The sequence below is a fragment of the Dipteris shenzhenensis genome, chromosome 9, assembly GCF_047967505.1.
Source record: "Dipteris shenzhenensis isolate YYH24624 ecotype China chromosome 9, Dip_SZ_1.0, whole genome shotgun sequence".
NCBI classification, from domain to species: Eukaryota; Viridiplantae; Streptophyta; class Polypodiopsida; order Gleicheniales; family Dipteridaceae; genus Dipteris; species Dipteris shenzhenensis.
Genome location: NC_141604.1, coordinates 9,340,890 through 9,361,508, shown reverse-complemented (window position 1 = coordinate 9,361,508; position 20,619 = coordinate 9,340,890). Strand labels below are relative to the sequence as shown.

At 42.5% G+C, this 20,619-nt stretch overlaps 1 protein-coding gene across 1 annotated transcript; it reads right to left on the bottom strand.

Moving 5' to 3' along the window:
- Nucleotides 1-14,205: 14,205 nt before the first annotated feature.
- Nucleotides 14,206-18,749, bottom strand: LOC147898157 (pentatricopeptide repeat-containing protein At5g27110-like). Its single transcript, XM_087379330.1, has 3 exons — nucleotides 18,396-18,749; nucleotides 18,251-18,324; nucleotides 14,206-18,157 (listed from the first exon to the last, which is right to left on the bottom strand). Exons 1-3 carry the CDS (start codon nucleotides 18,577-18,579, stop codon nucleotides 14,615-14,617), a joined length of 3,801 nt encoding a protein of 1,266 aa, XP_087235456.1. The 5' UTR covers nucleotides 18,580-18,749; the 3' UTR covers nucleotides 14,206-14,614.
- Nucleotides 18,750-20,619: the final 1,870 nt, after the last annotated feature.

The window sequence follows — 20,619 nt, the reverse complement described above, 5'->3', positions numbered from 1 at the left end:
TAGTAGTCATAGTTGTACATCTTCCTATTCTCATGTATAATAGCTTCCCTTGTGTAAAACGTTCTAAGTCTTTTCCACCAACTTATGGGACATTAGGTAAAATCATTCCTATATATCCTACTGTCAAGGTCTCAAAAACTAATACTTTTGGCAAGGATTCTAAATATGATAAACAGATGTCTAGATAATGATAAGGAAAACAGGGAGGTTCACAAACAGTTATCCCATTCTCTAATGGATGAGATGAGAAAGAAAGGACTTTATTTTAGATGTGGGGAGAAGTGGAGTGTGGACCACAATAAGGCATGCAAAGTTAAATCAACCCCGGTTAAGCTAAATTATTGAGGTGCACAGCCACAGCCATGCGCTCATTAGCTTTTTGGGTGCTGTCAAGACTCGTTAATCCAGCAAAATAGAATCTAAGGAAGAATTTGAAGATGCAGAGGAATTCCATGATTGTGCACAAGGCACCTCTAGGGATGATGAGACGAACGATGAGAATTGTGTTCAACACTGGGGGTCCTAATCACTTGGAATTGAGAGCTATGGAAATCTCTAGGACCTGGAATTTGATGCCTTGCTCTCCTCAATCAGTTCAGAATTCATTTGCAACAGTGGAAAGGCACAGCTCCTATCACCTTGAGAGTTCCTTTGATTGTAGTGAACCCTACAGTAAAGCTAAAGGTAATGGGACTCCTCAAGAAGGTCAGTCTATTTGCTTTGAAACTACAAGTTGGAAGCACTCAAAAACCTTGTATTTATTTATTTCTTTAAGAATGGGAAATGTTCATACAACAAGGGCTCTCCCTAGCACTGTGTTTTGAGCTATTCCTCTGTCAAAGCCAAATAGTGGCTACAACTTGCACTCAATCCTAGTGCACACACTAGTATCCAAGTTGTTAGAAATTGACCAACAGAGGGTACGCACAATGGAAGACTAAAAGAATAGCCCAAGAGCTCACACAGTGTGGTGTGGGGTGTGGAATCACAAACTTCTTTAACTTGTATCAAATAGATGTGCAGACTCATCAATAGACAATGAACCAGCCAGATATAGAAACCACCAAAATAATATATTTCCGTCCAAAGCTATGGAGACAATACTAAAGAGATAGATCCAGAGTCCCATCAATGGTGTGGTCCTTTGATTTTACCACCACAAGGTACTTCTATCCACCGACTATCTGTTGAAAAGTAGAGGATAGAATCACTCACTCCTCACACTCCCGATCGCAGCTTAAACAACACTCAAAGAGAGATAGAGAGATAGAGACAAAACTCATATACATTCTTCCACAACAATGGGTTGACAAAAGCTCAAGGTGAGCAACAAATAGCAAAGAGATGCTAAACCAAAAGCTAAGTCTACTCCTCTCCCTCCACGCTTTCCCGGGTGTTGGCTGTCAGTGCTAATGAGGGGGAGTAGGGGGGCTTTTTATAGGAGGTCCAGGCCCTCTCAAAGTGGCCAACCAAGGAGTCGGCTCCCTGATCTAGGCACCGACCTAGTAGGGCCCCCAACCGCGACCAGCTGGGTCAACCATTCCTTGGCTAATCTGGCTGGCTTGGGCCATCCTATATAAGGGCCCATGTGCCCAGCACAAGGGCTGCTGCTGCAATCCCCAGTGCCACCCGCATGCTGTACCGAGAGGCACCTAAGATACTACGCCATCATCTTTCTAGGCCAGGTAGGTGTGTTTTTTTTCCTTCCTCTACCCCCTATAGCCTCTTGCCCCCTTATCCCCTCAACTCGGGGGCTCACAGGGGGATCAATGACTTGCTTACACCCCCTCTCAATGACACAACTATGGGCCAATCCCCATGCGCCGAATGAGGTGTTCCATATGCTCCCTGGCAAACGCCTTCATGAAGACATTCGAGATATTGTCATCAGTTGGGCAATACATCAACTCTATGACACCTTTGTCGATGAGTTCATGAACAAAGTGGTAGTGGATCTCAATGTGCTTCTTATGAGCATGAAACATGAGGTTGTTGGCAATTGCTATGCAACTCTGGTTGTCGCACATAATCACCATCGCATCTTCTTGGGCCGTCCTCCAAGATACACCTGAGCCACAATGCTTCGCATGCTGCTGTACAAGCAGCCTTGTACTCTATCTCTATAGATGAAAGGGCAATAGTAGGTTGTTTCTTACTCAGCGATGACACAGCTCCTAATGAGAGTAAGAAACAGTATCCAAAAGTCAATCTCTGGGTGTCACTATCACCTGCCCAATCACTATCGCAAAAACCTCCCAACTCAATGCCTCTCAAATAAGTGATGCCATAGGTGCAAGTACCTTTCGAGTACCTCAGCACCCTCATACCTGTGTCCCAATGGGCCTTCTTGGGTGTGGCAGAGAACTAACAGAGCAATCCAACTAAGAAGGAAATATCCGGTCTGGTATTGGTGAGGTAATGCAAACTCCCCACCATGCATCAATACAATGATGAATCAACCGATGGCTGAGATGGATCATGTACACTCAACTTCAGACCAGCTTCCATGGGAGTCACTACTGCTTTGCAATCTTCCATCTGAAAGCATTTGAGTAGCTCCCTGCAATATTTCTCCTGTGAGATAAAGATACAGCTCTTTCCTACTTAATTTCTTTCATCTGAAAGCATTTGAGCGGCTCCCTGCAATATTTCTCCTGTGAGATAAAGATACAACTCTTTCCCTGCTTCACCTCAATCCTAAGAAAGTAATGAAGTATGCCTAAGTCCATCATCTTGAACTCTTCCATGAGAAGTCTCTTGACCTGGTTGCATCACGTCATCGTCCTATGGATAATTGATGGACTCGGTGATTACTCAACACCACGCCTAGAAGCTTAGGAGAATGGGGTGGGTAGTTAGGGCTTGAAGATTGGAGGGATGGATGAGGGGTAGGCTGGCAGGATTTTATTGAGGGAGAAGTAGGACATGGCAAGAATGGGGTGGTAGTGGTCGAGATTGTGGCGGAGGATGGTTGGGGTTGGGTGGAAGGGGGGCAATGAGATTGATGTGAAAGATGAGATTTTGTGCACAAAGGGCCATAGAAGTGCATCTAAAGTGTTTGGTGGATTATGCATGGCGATAATGTGTAGGTGGCCAGTTGTGGAACAACCTCCCTATACATTGTGAACTCCTGCTACTCCCTATCTTCTAGCATGGACTCCTTTGGGCGTCTTTGTATGATCTGCTGTAATGATGAGGTCATCCACATATAGGATCAATACCAACTGCACATCCCCCTCTATGTCAAGATAAAGACTTTCTTCTGATGGACTCTGCTAAAGCATATTCTGAAAGAAGACATCTATCCCACTGGTACCATGCTCTAGAGGCCTGTTTCAGCTCGTATAGGGCCTTCTTCAATTTGCAAACTTTTGATCGCGATCCTAGAATCTGAAATCCTGGTGGTTGTGCTAGATATAACTCCTCCTCTAGGGTTCCATTCAAAAATGCAGACTTGATGTCCATCTAAAAAATAGGCCAACTGTGATGATCAACCAAGGCAATCACTGTTTGAATGGTTACCATTCTGGCTACAGGTCACATGAAAATGCATTTCATCCCCTCAAAACAAGATGAAACATTTCATGACGAAACATTTCAAAACATTACAAAATGATGTTTCACCCAAATGCATGAGAGTTGATTTTGGCTGTTTTTTGACCCGTTGACCTTCCAAAACACTCTTCGCCTCTGTCGCCTACACCCGTGTTCATTTCACCTCCACCTGCATTGATCTAGCCTCTCCATCTCATTGCCCGTATGCTTCTATGCTACCCATGGCCCGTACCACACTGCCTTCTTCCGAGCCATCGTTCCACGTTGCTTTCTTGCAAGCCCTTGCTACAGCCATGCTGGGACAACCTGCAGCGTGCATGCATCTAGATTCTACATTTCTCCTACCAACCACCATCGATGACCAAGTCTTGCATCTTGTTTGCCCACCCGTTTTTGCTACTGAAGCCTGCCATCGATGATCCTACCCACCATCCCCTTTGCAGCTACCTTTGTTTTCTACCCCAATTTGGGATCAAGGGAGCAATAGTTCAATTTGCCCCAATTTTCTTTTCTCCAAAATTTGAGGACCTTGTCCATCATGCCTCCTCGCAAGTCTACCAATTAGCGTGATGTTTGGGGAGATTCAATTCTCATTAGCAAGTATGGCACTGCGGGCACAAAATGTGTTGTTTGCAAGTATTATGGGGAAGTGATTCGAGGAGCATCAAGCTAGGTGAAGGCACACTACATATGGGAGAGAGCTCAAGGAACACATGGCTGCACTTATGTTCTGGAAGGTGTATTTTTAGCGCATGATGGATTACCATCAAAGTTTAAAGAGGTCCAGTTATTGCTCCATTTACCTTTGCCTCATGAGGTGATTGATGCAAAGGTACAAGAGGCGACTGAAATAGAGAGGCTGAAAAGAGAGACCTCTACTTCAACAGAATCTCACCTCAAGTATCTTCTCAAAGAGGGGCCTCTACGTCAACAAGAACCTCACTGCAACTACCCTCTAAAAGTAATATTGGGCCTTCTCACCAAGTTCTTACCACCTTGGAGTCTTCTAACATTGGTGAGTCTTTACCCAATGTGAATATAGAGTTCCCGTGTCTTCTCCACATGCATCAAGCTTTGTTAGTGTTGGTATGGGCCATCAGAGGATCCCAACATCCTCCCAAATTCATGTCAAGGCTGCAACAACAAGAAAAAGGGAAAGAGAGCTTCCAAGACGCCAAATCATGCTTGATGCTAGTTTTGCTCCAAAGTTGAAGCAAGAGGCTCAAATAGCTTAGCATCATTTCTTCTATCAATGCAACCTTGCATTCAACATAGCTTGATGTCCAACATACCAAAAGTTCTATCATGCACTTGTAGCAATAGCCGCAGCAGGAGCTACAGGCCTACACCCAGCAAATTCTGAGTCCTTAAGGACTACCCACTTGACAAATCAAGTGAGACAGATTGAGGAGGAGCTTAAGGGTTAAGAGCATGCTAGGAGCGATATGGGTGTAGCATTGTGTCAAATGGATGGAGTGACATGGTAAGTAACAAGTTATAAGTACAAGTCTTTACTCTTGAGTCTTTACTTATTATAAAGTTCCACTATAGATTTGTGGCTGATTTTAGAGCTAAATTCTAATGCATGATGTATTTTTGGATATTTACTCTTGTGATTTGTCAAATATTTTCAAAGTCAGCGTCACATGATAAACATCTTGGTCTCCTTTTGTGCTGGCACTTCATTACTTCGTGTAGTTGATGCCTCTGCCCCTGGCTTGAGTATCACGGGAGAGTGGATTTATGGGCAAATTAGGCCCATTGTATGGACTCCATGTGCTTCTCACTCTTTGGACTTGATGATGGAGGACATCGCAAAGTTGGATTGGGTGGAATCTACGCTTAATAAAGCAACCCAAATCATTAAGTTAATAACAAGAAAGAGCCTGGCATTAGCTCTTTTCAGAGGTGTATGCAAGTATGATCTTGTCAAGCCATCCAAGACAAGATTTTTGGCTATCTTTTTCATGTTCTTCAAAGGTAAATGACAAGTCAAGAGCTAGCTAATAGAGAGTTGATTCTCAATTTCCTTTCTTAATACTAATTATTCAAATTTCGATTCTTAAATATTAACTTATGCTGAAATTTAGGGTGACACAAACGAAAGATGCACTCAGGTTTCTCGTTTGTAGTGAAGAGTGGGAGGCTTGGAGGGGAAGCTGCAAAGTGGAAGCACGTACCATAGCTTCCTACATCTTGGACAGTAGTTTTTGGGAAGAAGCCGCAGCCATAAAAGTCGCCATCACACCTTTGTACTTCATTTTAAGATTATTTGACTATGAGGGAAGTACAATGAGTCATCTCTACCACTACATGCAAAAGCTTAAAGATAGTATGCTCAATTGTAGATGTCTCTCAAGTGATAGGTATGCAAACTCTTTGTTATTCTATCATGAAATGTTACATTGAATTTAGAGAATGTTGTGACATAGTATTGAAATTTCATAAGTTGCAATTTACAGGGTGGATGATCTTCGTCAGATATGGACAAAAAGATGGAATTGGTTTCATAAACCAATTCATATTATTTCCTATATGTTACATCCATTATATAAGGAGGAAAGCCACTGTGGTTAGACATTGTTGTTATGGCTGGGTGGACATCCTATGTGGATAGAGTTTTGCCCTCCAAAGAGCAAGGAATGTGAGTACTTACTACGAAGCATCTTGATTAAAATTCTTGGTCTTAGTATACTATGTGATCAATTAGCTAAGACCTTATGCTTGCATCTTATTGGATTGAGAGGGAGTCTGTGCTCTATGTTCATGATCGTAGCTAGTTCAAACGAGATGTGGCTATGAGTCTAGAGCAAAGAAGATTTGCCATTTCACGGTGGGAGATAAATGGATGGCTTACTCTGACTTTACAAAGATTAGCTCTTCGAGTATTCAGGACTGCACTAGTGGAGCAGCTAAGTGCATATGGAGCATATGTGCAGACATTCATACTAAAAAGAGAAATAGGTAATCCAACTTATTGCTTGGATGCATTTTCAATTCTCTTGAGTCGTGAGTCTTATCCAATTTATGAATCACAACTATTTAGAATCTAGAATCTAGATGCATTTTTAATCTTGTTTTATCTAGAAATATTTGTGTTTTATGTGATTATCATGTTACAGGTTGAGCACATCTCAGCTTGCTAGGTTGGTCTATGTAAATGCCAACCTTCATCTCTTGGAGCGGTTCAAAGATAGAGACAATACTGAAGGGATCAATGTGCTCAATTGGAAGGTCAAAGAGCTTGATCCAAAAGTTTTAAAGAAGCGAGGCATGGCTCGAGGGGAGACTATTGATATATCATTCATCCAAAGGTACAGTGATGAGGATATAGCTTATGACTTTCTTTGAGAGGATGAGGCGCACTTTTGACGTGTGACACATGTGCAATCAAGGGTTATTGCACAAGCATCTACTAGTGCAACACCCTTGATTATAGACACTGGCCCTTCATCTTCACCATGATGTTATACACAATAGCAAGGTCATGGTCATACCCTTGCTACCAGTGGTCATTCTAGTGATTCCTTTGAGGAGATGGCAGCAAGGGTAGAGGCGCAAGAGAGTTCCCATGGCAAAGATTCCACGGATTCAAACATAGATAGTGATAGTGATAGTGATAGAGAGAGTAGTGAGCGTGAGTAGTTCACTTGACTCATGCTACTCATTTTCATTTTTGAAAACTTATTATTTCATATATCTATTTTTGGAACTTATTTATGCCTGACATTTTGGAATTGAGTCATATATCTAGATTCAAGCTTCAATGAGTCAATGATGTTCATATATCTAGTGTAGGCTATCTCATGGGCTATCCATAGATGTCACTTATGCCTTGGTATGAGCCTTGTAGGCCTAGTTATAGTCAGTTAGGACACTTAGTCCAGTTAGGGCAGCTAGCCCTAGGATTTTGTTATCTTGGCTCTCCCTTGAGCCTCCACACTTCAGTTTTGCAGCAATATTATAGCATCTCGTTTTTCTCCATTGTGCTTCCATTTTTGAGCTTCCATTGCTTCCAACACCCAATAGTGGTATCAGAGCAGGTCAAGAACCATTCCCTCAGCCATTAACAGCTTTTCCAAGCTGTTTGGTAGCCTCTAGAGCTCTCATTCTTGCTGGTCTTGCTGGTTTTCACACTCCCATGAGTGTTTGAGAACTTTCCAAGCACTTATGTTGCGAAAAACCTCATTTTGTCGAGAAGACTGCACTTTGGAGCAACTCTCGTGAAGGGAACTGTTTTTTGATGCATTTTGTAGCTTGTTGCAATAAAACAATGACCACGCGAGCATTTATAGCATTTGTATGAAATTTTGAACCTGTCAAAAAAAAACCGTACATGCATCAGAAATTGTATGGAAATCCATACATCTGTCAGAAATTGTACGAAAATCCATACATCTGTCAGAAAATTTCATACTTTTGTTTGGTTTGTCAAATTTTCAATACATTCACTACAGTGCCATTTCTCAAATTTTCTAGCATTTCGGAGCTATGCCTCGAGCTATGTGCCATCATTTCGGAGCTGCCTCGAGCTACATGCCAGCATTTTGGAGCTTGCTCAAGTTGCATGCCAATGTTTGGAGCCATTTAAAGCTGCTGAATTGATCCAAAGACTCCTCTTTGAGCCCTTCCCTCCTCATTTGGCATCCCTTTGCCTCGAGCTACGAGCTTCTCTCCATTGGATCTCTCTCTCCATTTCTACGTGCTCTCCTCCTCGTGGGAGCACTTCTTTGGCTGTAATTCTCATTTCCACCCCTCATTTGCTCGCTTTCAAAGCCTGTCACTGCTGTTCATCATTGGGTAAGCCATTATTGCATTGGCTTTTCCCAATTTCTGCTTCATTTGCATTTTGGAAAGGCCTCATGTTGCCTTTGGGGATTTTTCTTGCAACAAGTACAGCAGAGCCTTTTATAGACATAAGCTTTGAAGCTTGGGCAATTTTTTTGCTGATCACTTTCATTGGTAATGGGTGGGACCAAATAACTCGATTGGAGTGGCGGCAGAGCCATACCACATAGTCCCAGAAACTACAAAGGCGGCGAAGGAAACGACAGCGATACTGCTGGACGAAACGGTTTCGACATTCCCCATGCATAGGGCCTTGTATAACCGTTGGGGGGGACGAACACTGGGATGAAATGGACCAGACTGAATAAATAGGGCGCAAAGCGACATGCTGACGATCAGTAAATCTCACTTTTCGAGCTTTTTTGGCCGTTTCCGGGCCTCCGGATGTCCGATTCCAGTGTTTCCAGTGCTGTTCTTCGGGTTTGGGCTGCTCCGGACGCATCTGCGGTGTCAGAATCACCAAATTCTGCACAAAAAATAAATTTTTTAAAGATTCAAATTAGATCACCTCATTAATGTGACATGCTTCTACGAACATATAGTACTATTTCTTTTTCTTATTTTCATCTTCTTTTTTTGAATTTTTAACGTTACGTTGGCCCACTCTTGATTGGTTGAGAGCCTTTTTTCTCTCTCTTCTAAAAGGCCCCAAAGTGAGCTCCCTTTTTTTCTAATGGTGCTTCATGTAAGCTTTATTTGGTTCATAATGATGTTTGTCGACCCATGAGGGTTGTAGCTCTTGGGGGGGTTCTATCATTTTGTTACTTTTATTGATGATTTCACTAGGTACACTTGGATTTTCGCATTGAAATCCAAGTCTGATGTTTCTTCATGCTTCAAGCACTTTATTGCCTTGGCTGAGAATGAGAGTGGGCTGCACATTGCTCCCATTAATACAGACAGGGGGGGTGAATACATGTTGAAGGAGTTTGCTATTTTTTTGGCTTCCCGTGGCATTAATCATCGATGCACAGTGCCTTATACTCCTCAACAGAATCTCATGGCTGAGCGAAAGAATAGATCCATGATGGAAATGGCCAGATGCATGTTGAAAGGCAAACATTTGCCTAATAACTTGTAGTTGGATGCGGTCATGTGTGCAAATTACATCTTGAATAGATGTCCTACAAAGGCATTGCAGACTATCACACCTTATGAGGCTTGGACGGTTCGTAAGCCTCGCATTTCCCACATGAGGACTTTTGGTTGCTTAGCTTATGCTCATGTGCCTTCACAGAGAGGCACTAAGGTGGATGATAAAGCTCTTAAATGCATTTTTCTTGGGTATAGTTCAGAGAGCAGGGACTATAAGCTATATCATCCCCGCACGGGCAAGGGTTTTGTCAGTCGGGATGTTGTGTTTGATGAATCTTCCACTATGCCTTTGCTGGACTGTCAAAAACAGCCCGTTGTTGATGCCCTAGACATATTTGACAACTTGATGCCTTTGTTTACATCCGATGCTCGAGATGATGTTCCATCTGAGGTTGTCCTTCCTCCATCTGTTGGTCATTTATAGCCCCATGTGCATGCAGAAATTCAACCTGATATGCCTATCATTGATCAGGATCATTTGCATCGAGCTCTTGACCAGGAAAGAGCAGAAATTCAAGAGCCTAAAAAGGTACCCCGTTGGCTCCTTAACACATTAAAAGACAGTAAACAAGACACTCCTCTACCAACCCGTATGAGAGCAGCTATCCAGAAAGAGCATGCTAGTTTTGTTGCTTATGCTTTGGTTGCTACATCATGCAATGAAGAGCCATTATGTCATCAAGATGCCTTTTAGAATGATTGTTGGATGAAGGCCATGAAAGCTGAATTGGATTCTATCCATCAGAATGACACTTGGGAGTTGTGTGATTTACCTTATGGCAAGAATGCCATTGGAACTAAGTGGGTTTACAAGATCAAACGGAAAGCTGATGGTTCAGTGGACCGTTACAAAGCCCATCTTGTTGCTAAGGGCTATGCTCAGCAGCATAGCATTGACTTTGAGGAGACTTTTGCTCCCACTCCAGGATCACTACCATTCGCATTGTTATTGCCTTTGCTGCCCACTTTCATTGGCAGATACATCAGCTTGATATTAAGACAGCTTTCCTTCATGGGCATTTGCAGGAAGACGTCTATGTTTCCCAACCTCCTAGCTTTGAAGTTGAAGGTTCTGAAAGCAAGGTATGCCGCTTGAAAAAGGCCCTCTGTGGATTGAAGCAAGCACCTCGAGCTTGGTATTGGAGGATTCATTCTCATTTGCTCATGCTTGGCTTTCAAAATAGCCCTACAGAGGCTACCCTTTACATCCGCAAGTGTGGGATAGATTTGCTGATTTTTGTCCTTCATGTGGATGACATGCTTGTAACTGCAGATTTTAAAGTTGATTTGCAGCAGATATTTGCTATGTCTGATCTTGTCTTCTGCACTACTATATGGGCATTCAATTTGCTAGCAGTGAGGGGGGCATTTTGATGTCACAATCCAAGTACATTGGACAGCTTTTGCAGCATTTTCAGTTTGAGGATTGCAAGCCAATATCCACACCATTAGAGACTGGTTTTCACTTCTCTTCTGAGGATGGCAACGGTACATGAGATGTCACTCTCTATCAACAGGCAGTTGGTTGTTTGATTTACCTATGCCATACGAGACCTAATCTACAGTATGTTGTCTCACAATTGACAGATAGATGCACAGTCCATCTATGCACCATTGGCATGCTGTGAAGCGTGTTTTCAGATATCTTAAAGGCACTTAGCATTTAGGCCTTCTTTATGGGGCTGATACTTCACTTGTCATGCATGGGTTCACTGATAGTAATTGGGCTGGTTGTTTTGTCACTCGTGTGTCACATAGTGGCAACTATTTTATGCTTGGTACTTCATGTGTTTCTTGGTTCAGCAAGAAGCAGAGTACAGTTGCTACATCTAGCTGTGAAGCTGAGTACAAAGCGGCTTTTACAGCTACAGTGGAGTGTGTTTGGCTTCGGAAGCTACTTGCATATCCTTGTGCATGTCAGACTGCTCATACCGTGATCTTCACTGATAGTCAGAGTGCTTTGGCTGTCGCACGGAATCCAGTTTTCCATGCTCGCACAAAGCACATTGAGGTTCACTATCACTATGTCAGAGAGCGATATTGAGTTGTGATATTGAGTTGTCTTATGTTCCAATGAAGACAACTTGGCAGATCTTTTTACGAAGGCTCTACCTCGACCTAAGTTTGAGGCTTTTCGGTAAGCTTTAAACTTAGTACCTTTTGTAACTTGATCTGTTGTACTCTGTACAGTCATAGGTTGCTATATCCTACGGGACGAACATGTGCAACCATGACACTAGATATTTAGGTATCCTGAGCCATGTCCAGGATACTTCAGCCCATACCATGGAGGGGAGTTTGTAGGCTATCGATAGATGCCACTTATACCTTGGTATGAGCCTTGTAGGCCTAGTTATAGTCAATTAGGACTATTGGTACAGTTAGTTTATGTACCATCTAGGTCAGTTAGGACACTTACGGCAGTTAGGCCTAGGGTTTTGTTATGCTGGCTCTCCCTTGAGCCTCCACACTTCAGTTTTGCAGCAATCTATTACAGCATCTCGTTTTCTCCATTGTGCTTCCATTTTTTAGCTTCCATCCATTGCTTCCAACACCCAACATCTAGATCCTAGAATCCAATGTCCATATGCTTTTAAGTTTTGACTCCATAAATATTAAATGGATTATGGTCTAATTTCTAAAGCTAAACTTGAGATAGGATGCTAAAATAATGTGTTTGTGACATGTTTGATATGCCTCACTAAAGGGGAACACCAACACCAAGTTGGCCCACAGGTTCCTTTGTCCTTACAGAATCATTAGGGGGTTGGTGGTGACCTAGCCTACAAGTTGCAGCTGTCCCCTACCACCAAGATTCATGATGTATTCCATCTATCACTGCTTAAGAGGCATGTGGGGACAGAAATTCCTGTTGCAACAGAGTTGTCTCCAACGGATGAATCTGGCCAAATAGAGTATATTCCAGAAAAAAATATTGGGTTATAGGGATTAAATCCTCGGGAACAAGGTGTTGCTGGAGTACTGTAAGTGGAAAACATGGCAGCCTGAGAGTATTTTGCAGCAATTTCCAGATTTATTGAGCTCAGCTGGAGGGTTCCCTACTCATGGCAGGCCAGAGTACCTCTGCTTTATTCTTTTCAGTCTGTTGTATCGTTGGAACCCATTCTGAGGACATATTTGTCAAAAGGGGAACATAACAGTAGGAAACTCTAGGGTTAGCAGTCAGCCACTTAGATGGGCCCAGTTAGCCTTAAAATGGGGGTACCTTCTCATTCAGCACTAATACAGATACACTTCTTTCTTTGAGTTTTTGTACCTACTAAGCATCAGCCTGAAGGCTGTACATGCAAGAAGGACAGCATCCAGCAGCCAAGCTAGCCAGCCAAAGTGGGAGCTGCCAATTCTCAAGAGAACTCTATCCTATCCCCTTGCTTCCATTTCTGCCTTCTCTGCTATTTTCTGCTAACCAGTCCCTAAGTTTAGTTACTGTTAGGCAGCATTAGTAAAAGGTTCTGTTTCACCTCTATTGGCACGGGTTGTGGAAGGATGTGCTAAACTACGTTAAAAGTTGCATGCTGTGTCTGCAAAACAGGATTGACAATACTCACCCAGCAGGTCTATTACATCCCCTGCCCTTTCCAAAGGGTACGTGGACTCATATAGGCATGAATTTTATTACTGGCTTGCCCACCACCACAAAGGGGTGGAACAGTATGATGGTGGTTGTCGATAGGCTGACAAAGACAGACCATTTTGTGCCAGCTAAAACCACTTATATTTCTTCTCAAGTAGCCAGTCAATATATTTGGGTTGCATGGCCTTCATCAACAGATAGTTAGTGACAGAGATGCTAAATTTATGAGTGGTTTCTGAAGGAGCTGTGTTCCTCAAATGGATACTAGTGCTTATCATCCCCAATCTGATGGTCAAACTGAGAGGGTAAATAAGTGGCTGGAAGAATATTTGAGGCATTTCTGTTTTGATACACAGAAATCACGGGATAAGTGGTTATGTTTGGCAGAGTTCTGTTATAATTCAACAAGGCACACTTCCATTGGGATGTCCCCATTCAAAGCCTTATGTGGATGTCAAGTTAAGCTACCTTCTACACTCAAATATTAAACTTTCCTTAATCAACATGCAAAGGATGAGATTGAGAGAATGCATGCACATTTACAGCTGGCCAAAGGCTATTTACGCAGGGCACAGTCTAGGATGAAAGAGTATGCAGATGAGAAGAGAAGAGACGTGGAATTCCAAGGAGACTCGGTATATCTCAGGTTGCAAACGCATAGAGATGCTTCATGGAGAGGTATTATCAACACTAAGCGGGCTCACAGATTCTATGGCCCTACAAATTCTTAAAAGGATAGGTGATTTGGCCTATCAGTTGGACCTGCCTTCCTCTACCAAGATCCACAACGTGTTCCATGTGTCCTTGCTTAAAAAGCATGTAAGAGCAGATGTTCTAGTTGCTACAGAATTACCTCCCATGGATGAACCACGGCAAGTAGAGTATATACCAGAAAAGATTTTGGGATACAGAAATAAAATCCTCAGAAATAGCCTTGGTGGAATACTCCATTGAATGATATGAATAAAAACTATTATTTGCCCCCCCAACCCAATTTAAAAAAAGCTCTCTTCATTTTCTGCTGTCCCGTCTGAGATGTGTTTGAAATCTGAGTCAAATGGAAGTCCAACCAATCAGCCAATAGTCAATGGGAAACAATTATCTTAAATTGTAGCATAATCCACTTATATTAGTTTTACAAGTTACCCATCATGGGTTATATCGTGTTTGTTTCTCTTTCTATTGAAGTAGATTTATCCGCACGTATACACGTATCTTTCACTACAACCCTCACCTGCATTGCATAAGGTCACAGATCATCACATACCTCCACAAGGACACAAGCGTCCTTAAAATTATGGAAGTCTGCCACTTCTAGGAACAAACTTGCTTACCTTGTGACAGTCATTGCACATCCACCTGGTCATTGCAACATTTGTTACTGTATCTTTTTAAAAGCCCAACAGCTATAACCAATTCCTCCACATGCTCCCACAAAACACTTTCCAGCTATAGGCCGATTTTCTCTACATGACTATATGGGTTTTCTGCTTCTTATGGTAATGGGTCTCAAGACCAGATCTATATTTGGGGCATTCCCTTCCCTTTACTGAAATTTTCCTTAGGCAATATTGAGTAATGCACCTTCCCATCCACCTCTATAAAAGCAGTTGCAGGTGTTGCCTTTGCCACTCCATGTTTTCTCAGCTCCTCTATTCTATATGCATCATCCCACCTGCCAGCACTTGCGTAGATGTTTGCCATGAGCACATGCGCAGGAGCAGACTCTGGATGCATCTTGATAAGCTGCTGAAAAGATCTCAGTCCAAAACCTGCTTCTCCATAAGCCTTGCACGAACTAAGCAAAGCTCTCCACATTCCTTCAGATGGAGAACACCACATCGTTTCCACGAATTCCTCTGCCTCAGACAAATGTCCTGACCGTGCAAGAAGATCAGCAATGCAACTGTAGTGCTCTACAATCGGTGCAATTCCATATTCCCTTTCCATCATTTTGAAATACTCATGGCCCTTAAAAACCATGCTAGTATGGCTGCATGCAGTAAGAAGAGATGTAAATGAAATAGCATTCGGCTTCACACCCTGATCCTGCATGTTATTAAAACATTGTACAGCCATGTCACTCTCATTGTTCATGCCATATCCTTTTATCATTGCAGACCATGACACGACATCTTGAAATGGCAGCTTGTCAAACACTTCCTGTGCCTCTGAAAGTGAGCCACATTTGGCATACATGTTCACCAAATTCGTGCTAACAAAAAGATTTCTTTCAAAGCCCTTTTTTGCAATCCCAACATGGATTTCATGGCCCCTGTCTATGGCTCCCATGCTGCTACAAGCTTTCAATATGGAAGCAAATGTGATAGCATCTGGAGACAAACCCTCCACTTGCATCTGTTCAAAACAATTTAGTACTTCCTCAACAAGTCCATGTTCAGCATATCCTGCAATTAGTGCATTCCATGACACAACATTACGATCTGCTAGATTGTCAAAGACTTTCCGTGCCCCTGAAAGTGAGCCACATTTAACATACATGTCAACCAAAGTGCTGCCGATGAAAAGATCTATTTCAACTCCATTTTGTGAGATCTCAGCATGTATCTCTCGGCCCTTGCCTATGTCTCCCATGCTGCCACAAGCTTTCAAGACACAGACGAGTGTGAGAGCATTGGCGGGGACACCCTCCACCTGCATCTGCTCATAACATTCCAGCACTTCCTGAAAAGATCCATGTTCGGCATAGCCTGCAAGTAGTGCATTCCACGACACGACATCTCGGACTGGCAGCTTGTCAAAGACTTCCCATGCCTCTAAAATTGAGCCACATTTGGCATACATGTCAACCAAAGCGCTGCTGACAAAAAGGTCACTTTCAAACCCCTGTAATGCAATCTCAGCATGTATTTCTTCGCCCTGGCTTTTCGCTCCTATGCTGCCGTTCGCTTTCACAATACAAGCAAATGTGATAGCATCAGCAGACATGCCCTCCAGTTGCATTTGTTCAAAGCATTTCAGTACTTCATGACTAGCTCCATGTTCAGCATATCCTATGATTAGTGTGTTCCACAATACAACATCTCTAACTGGCAGTTTGTCAAAGACTTCTTGTGCCTCTGAAAGTGAACCACATTTGGCATACATTTCAACCACAGTGCTGCCAACAAAAAGATTGATTCCAAATCCATTTTGTGCAACTTCAGCATGAATTTCTCGGCCTTTTCTTAGGGCCCCCATGCTGCCACAGGCTTTCAAGACACCAACAAAAGTGACAGGATTAGGAGAGACACAGTCCAGCTTCATCTGCTCAAAACAGTTCAGCGCTTCTTGGCCTGGTCCATGTTCAGAATATCCTGCAATAAGAGTGTTCCAGGATACAACATCTCTGAGTGGCAGATTGTCAAAGACCTCCCGTGCTTCTGGAAGAGAGCCGCATTTGGCATACATTCCGACCACACTGCTGCCAACAAGAAGGTATCCTTCAAAGCCCTTTTGTGCAATCTCAGCATGTATTTCTCGGCCCTTGCTTATGGCTCCCATGCTGCCACAAGCTTTCAAGACGTAAGCAAATGTGTTAGCATCTGGAGAGACACCCTCTAGTTGCATCTGTTTGTAACATTTCAGCACGTCCTGACCAGGTCCGTGTTCAACATGTCCTGCAATTAGTACATTCCACAGCACCACATCTCGATCTGGAAGCTTGTCAAAAATTTCTTGTGCCTCTGAAAGTGAGCCACATTGAGCATACATGTCAACCAAAGTGCTGCCAACAAAAAGATCTGTTCCAAAACCCTTTTGTACAATCTCAGCATGAATTTCTCGGCCCTTCCTTATGGCTCCAATGCTGCCACAAGCTTTCAAGGTATATACAAATGTGATAGCATCTGGACAGACACCCTCCAGTTGCATCTGCTCAAAACATTTCAGTGCTTCTTGACTAGGTCCATGTTCAACGTATCCAGAAACTAAAGAATTCCAAGACACACCAGTTCGAACTGGCAGCTTGTCAAATACTTCCTGTGCCTCCAAAAGTAAGCCGCATTTTGCGTACATGCCAACCAAATTGGTGCCAATAAAAAGATCTCTTTCAAATCCTTTTTCTGCTATCTCAGCATGTATTTCCTGGCCCTTGCTTATGTCTCCTATGCTCCTACAAGCTTTCAAAGAGCAAGCAAATGTGATGGCATCTGGAGAAACACCCTCCAATTGCATTTTTTCAAAACATCTCAGGGCTTCCTGAATGTGTCCATGGTCAGTATATCCTGCAATTAGTGCATTCCATGATACAACATTCCGAACTGGCAGCTTGTCAAAGACTCCCCATGCCTCTGAAACTAAACCACATTTAGCATACATGTCAACCAAAGTGCTGCCAACAAAAAGATCACTTGCAAATCCCTTTTGTGTGATTTCAGCATGTATTTCTCGGCCTCTTTCCACATCTTTCAGCCTGGCACAAGCTTTCAATAGGGCCATGAGCGTATACCTGCTAGCATGGACATTATCCCTTTGCATTTTTTGGTACATATTGAGAGCATGCTCTGCTTGCCCACACTGGATATAACCTGATATGAGAGAAGTCCATGAATACTCGTTCGGACGAATCAACCTGTCAAAAACCTGCTGAGCATCCGACACACTTTCACAATCCACAAACATAGGAACGATGTGGTTTCCAATAGCTTTATGAACTTCCAGCCCATCATTGCAAATCTGTGCATACGCACGCTTAGCATACACCAGCTTTTTTCTTTTCCTGCAGTCCTGCAAGATGCAGATTGATTTTTCAATCGACAACAGTTTGTCCATCCGATTCCAAAAATTAAGCTGCTCCTCTAGGCTCAGCATCCCCCAACCATTCTCTCGTGGTGGTTGTGAATCCCCCTGTGCTAGCTCCTCTACCAAGTCAAGGTCTATGGAGGTTGAGCATGCCTCTTCTTGCTTTGCATGGGGACCAGATGCTTTGCATCCATTGAATACCTGGCCCTTAGCCGCCTTTTTCTCAAGTACGTCTTCAACCGGTTCTAGTTTGTGCCAGCCATCTATCCAAATTGCCTCCGTAGTTCGTTTGTGCCAGAAATCTGGAGCCATTGAGTCTGCCTGTTCAAATTCACAAATCAAAGTCAAATTTTAATGCTATCAAATTCAAATGCTCGTAGTACAAACATATTGCCGCAAAAATTGCTCACTTACTTTATTGCTTCTGTTGTCCCAGCTCTGAGAGGGATCCGTCCAGGAGCGTTCTGTATGTAACCGGCGCTCCCTATCTGCCAGCAGGAACGCAATGAAAGCTTGAAGAAGAAGAGGAGGTGTGTCCACCGGTAGCAAAGTACCAAACCTGAACAAGAATCTTGTGGAGTTACCCAAGAATCTAGCACCACTTCACTCTGCACACCTGTTTGAAGATCAAAACTGAATTTTCCTGGCGGATCATTGCTCCAGTCCATCTTTGAGACCAGTGGCAGCGAATGAGAATGTCCAGAGACGAGCCACTGGCTGACGATCACAGATGATGACGACATAGCCAGGACCTTAACGTTGCCAAATAACTCAGCATACAAGGCAGTGATCGCAGAAAACCTGAAAACTATATACAATGATCCTTCAACATTTTCATTTTCAACTGTAAAATGGATCTCTAAAATTTGAGATTCAATCAGACTCCAAAATTTGAGATTCAATCCTAAAACCCACCAACAAGCTACCACATTAACAAGACCAACACGCTATCACCTTAACAAGGTGAATGATATTTAGATGGGTTTCACACGCGCCCGCCCATCCTTGATCTTGCCTTATGCCAATCAATGTCAACACCCAGTTGAAGCCCATAATGTCGCACGCGGTGCCCACCGCGGTGAAAAAAGTGACGCAGCAATCCAGTCATGCCCGACTTTCAAAAAATTTGTGGGCAGCCTCAACAAGTCGCTTGCGGGGGTGTTTGTCGAAAATCAGCCAATAACCAAGCATTGGCAGGACTTGAAAGCAAGACCACAAAGCACTCAATCTGTCAAACCATCCACTGGAGTAAACCACATTGATTGCATCACTTTGCAACAGCATCAAGTTTAATCTTGATGATGATATTGTAATTGCTATTTTGCTCAAAAGCCTAACTGAGGAATATGGCACTATTGTCACTACTCTCACCAATATACCAAAGATCAGTTTGGTGGAAATAGAGGCATCCCTCTTGGAAGAGGAAAGGAAAATCAAACAAAGGAATGACTACAAAGAACATGGGGCATATGTGGTCAAAAGTAACCTCAAGAGATCCATCAACAAGAGCCAGATGAAGTGCAACTTTTGTGGAAAGCCTAGACATTTTGAGAAAGAGTGCTATACAAAGAAGAAATTTTCAGCAAACCTTGTGGAAGAACTCTTTTTACTGTTCATCTTCACTATTTCGTCTAGATTGTAATCACTCCTTTCCAAACCTAAAAAAGTGTGCTAATATAAGAATGAAATACTATGTGTAAGTTAGAATGCTTGCTCTCGCTATCTTTGTCCCTTATATGATAAGGTCAGATTAGCGGCTGATAATTCTATTCCCTTCAATAATGACAATTCTCTTTTCAAAAAATCGTTTATTTTGCAATGGCCCCAAACAAAGCATAGTTGGTTGTGCACTTGGAGGGACTTTGCATGCAATACCTGGCATAATGGATGGTAAGTTGGACGTGTCATTTTTGGGGCACATCTTGTCCCTTTACTAAAAGGAGTCATTGATATGAATCCAAAGAACTAGGGAAAGACCGATGAAGAGATATTGGTGAATGCAACTGAGGATATGGAGAATATGATCAGAGCTAAGGGACACACACCAAGGGAAATGCCTAGAACAAATTAAGGTAGCAAAGAAAAGAAATCACATACATGTGTGTGTGTGTGTGTGTGTGTGTATGTGAAATACATTTCTTAAAACCCTCTTTTTTGTTAGCTAGTAATGAGAGATTGTTTTGAGTAATGTTTACTTGTACAAACTCTACTACATATAAAGATTGCACTCTACTATGGATGCATTCCCTTTTACATATCTTGCAAACCTTGCTTCAAGAATAAACCATGTTACACATCCAACTACATGCTCGTGTTCAAATGTATGATTTAATTTCAACGGTTTTAATTTGTTACTAACATATGAAGGAGTATTTGGACTCACTTGCACATGAGAGCGGCTTTTGTGTTTTTGTTTTGTAGGTGTTCCCAATGCTAGATTTTGTCTGGTCTCATTTGTGTTTATGTAGTGTGTTTAAATAGAAATGTTCTTTACAAAATCAAGTTTGTGTTAATTTGATTACAAACCTATGAACAAGTCTTCAAACTCACTTGCACGCCAAAGGGTCTTTTGTGTTTTAGCTTTGTAGGTGTTCCAAATGCTAGATTTGGTTTACTCCCATCTCCTCTTTTAGTATTCCAATTGCTAGGAATTTGTAGTTAGAATTTCAATATCTTAAGTTTTTAGCATGTGAGATGTGTAGCTCATCTTTGGGATCTTGTAAGGTTGATCTTATAAGATTGAGGTGACAGGGACATGATCTTGGAGCATTCTAGGAAGAGAT

Bases quoted from the DNA above. Each gene is read 5' to 3' on its own strand.
- LOC147898157 (XM_087379330.1), bottom strand. From the start codon at position 18,579: ATGTCGTCATCATCTGTGATCGTCAGCCAGTGGCTCGTCTCTGGACAT. The intron at 18,325-18,395 runs GTTTGGTACTTT...TCCTGCTGGCAG, and splicing joins TCCACAAGATTCTTGTTCAG to ATAGGGAGCGCCGGTTACAT. The intron at 18,158-18,250 runs GTAAGTGAGCAA...GAATTTGAACAG, and splicing joins GGGACAACAGAAGCAATAAA to GCAGACTCAATGGCTCCAGA.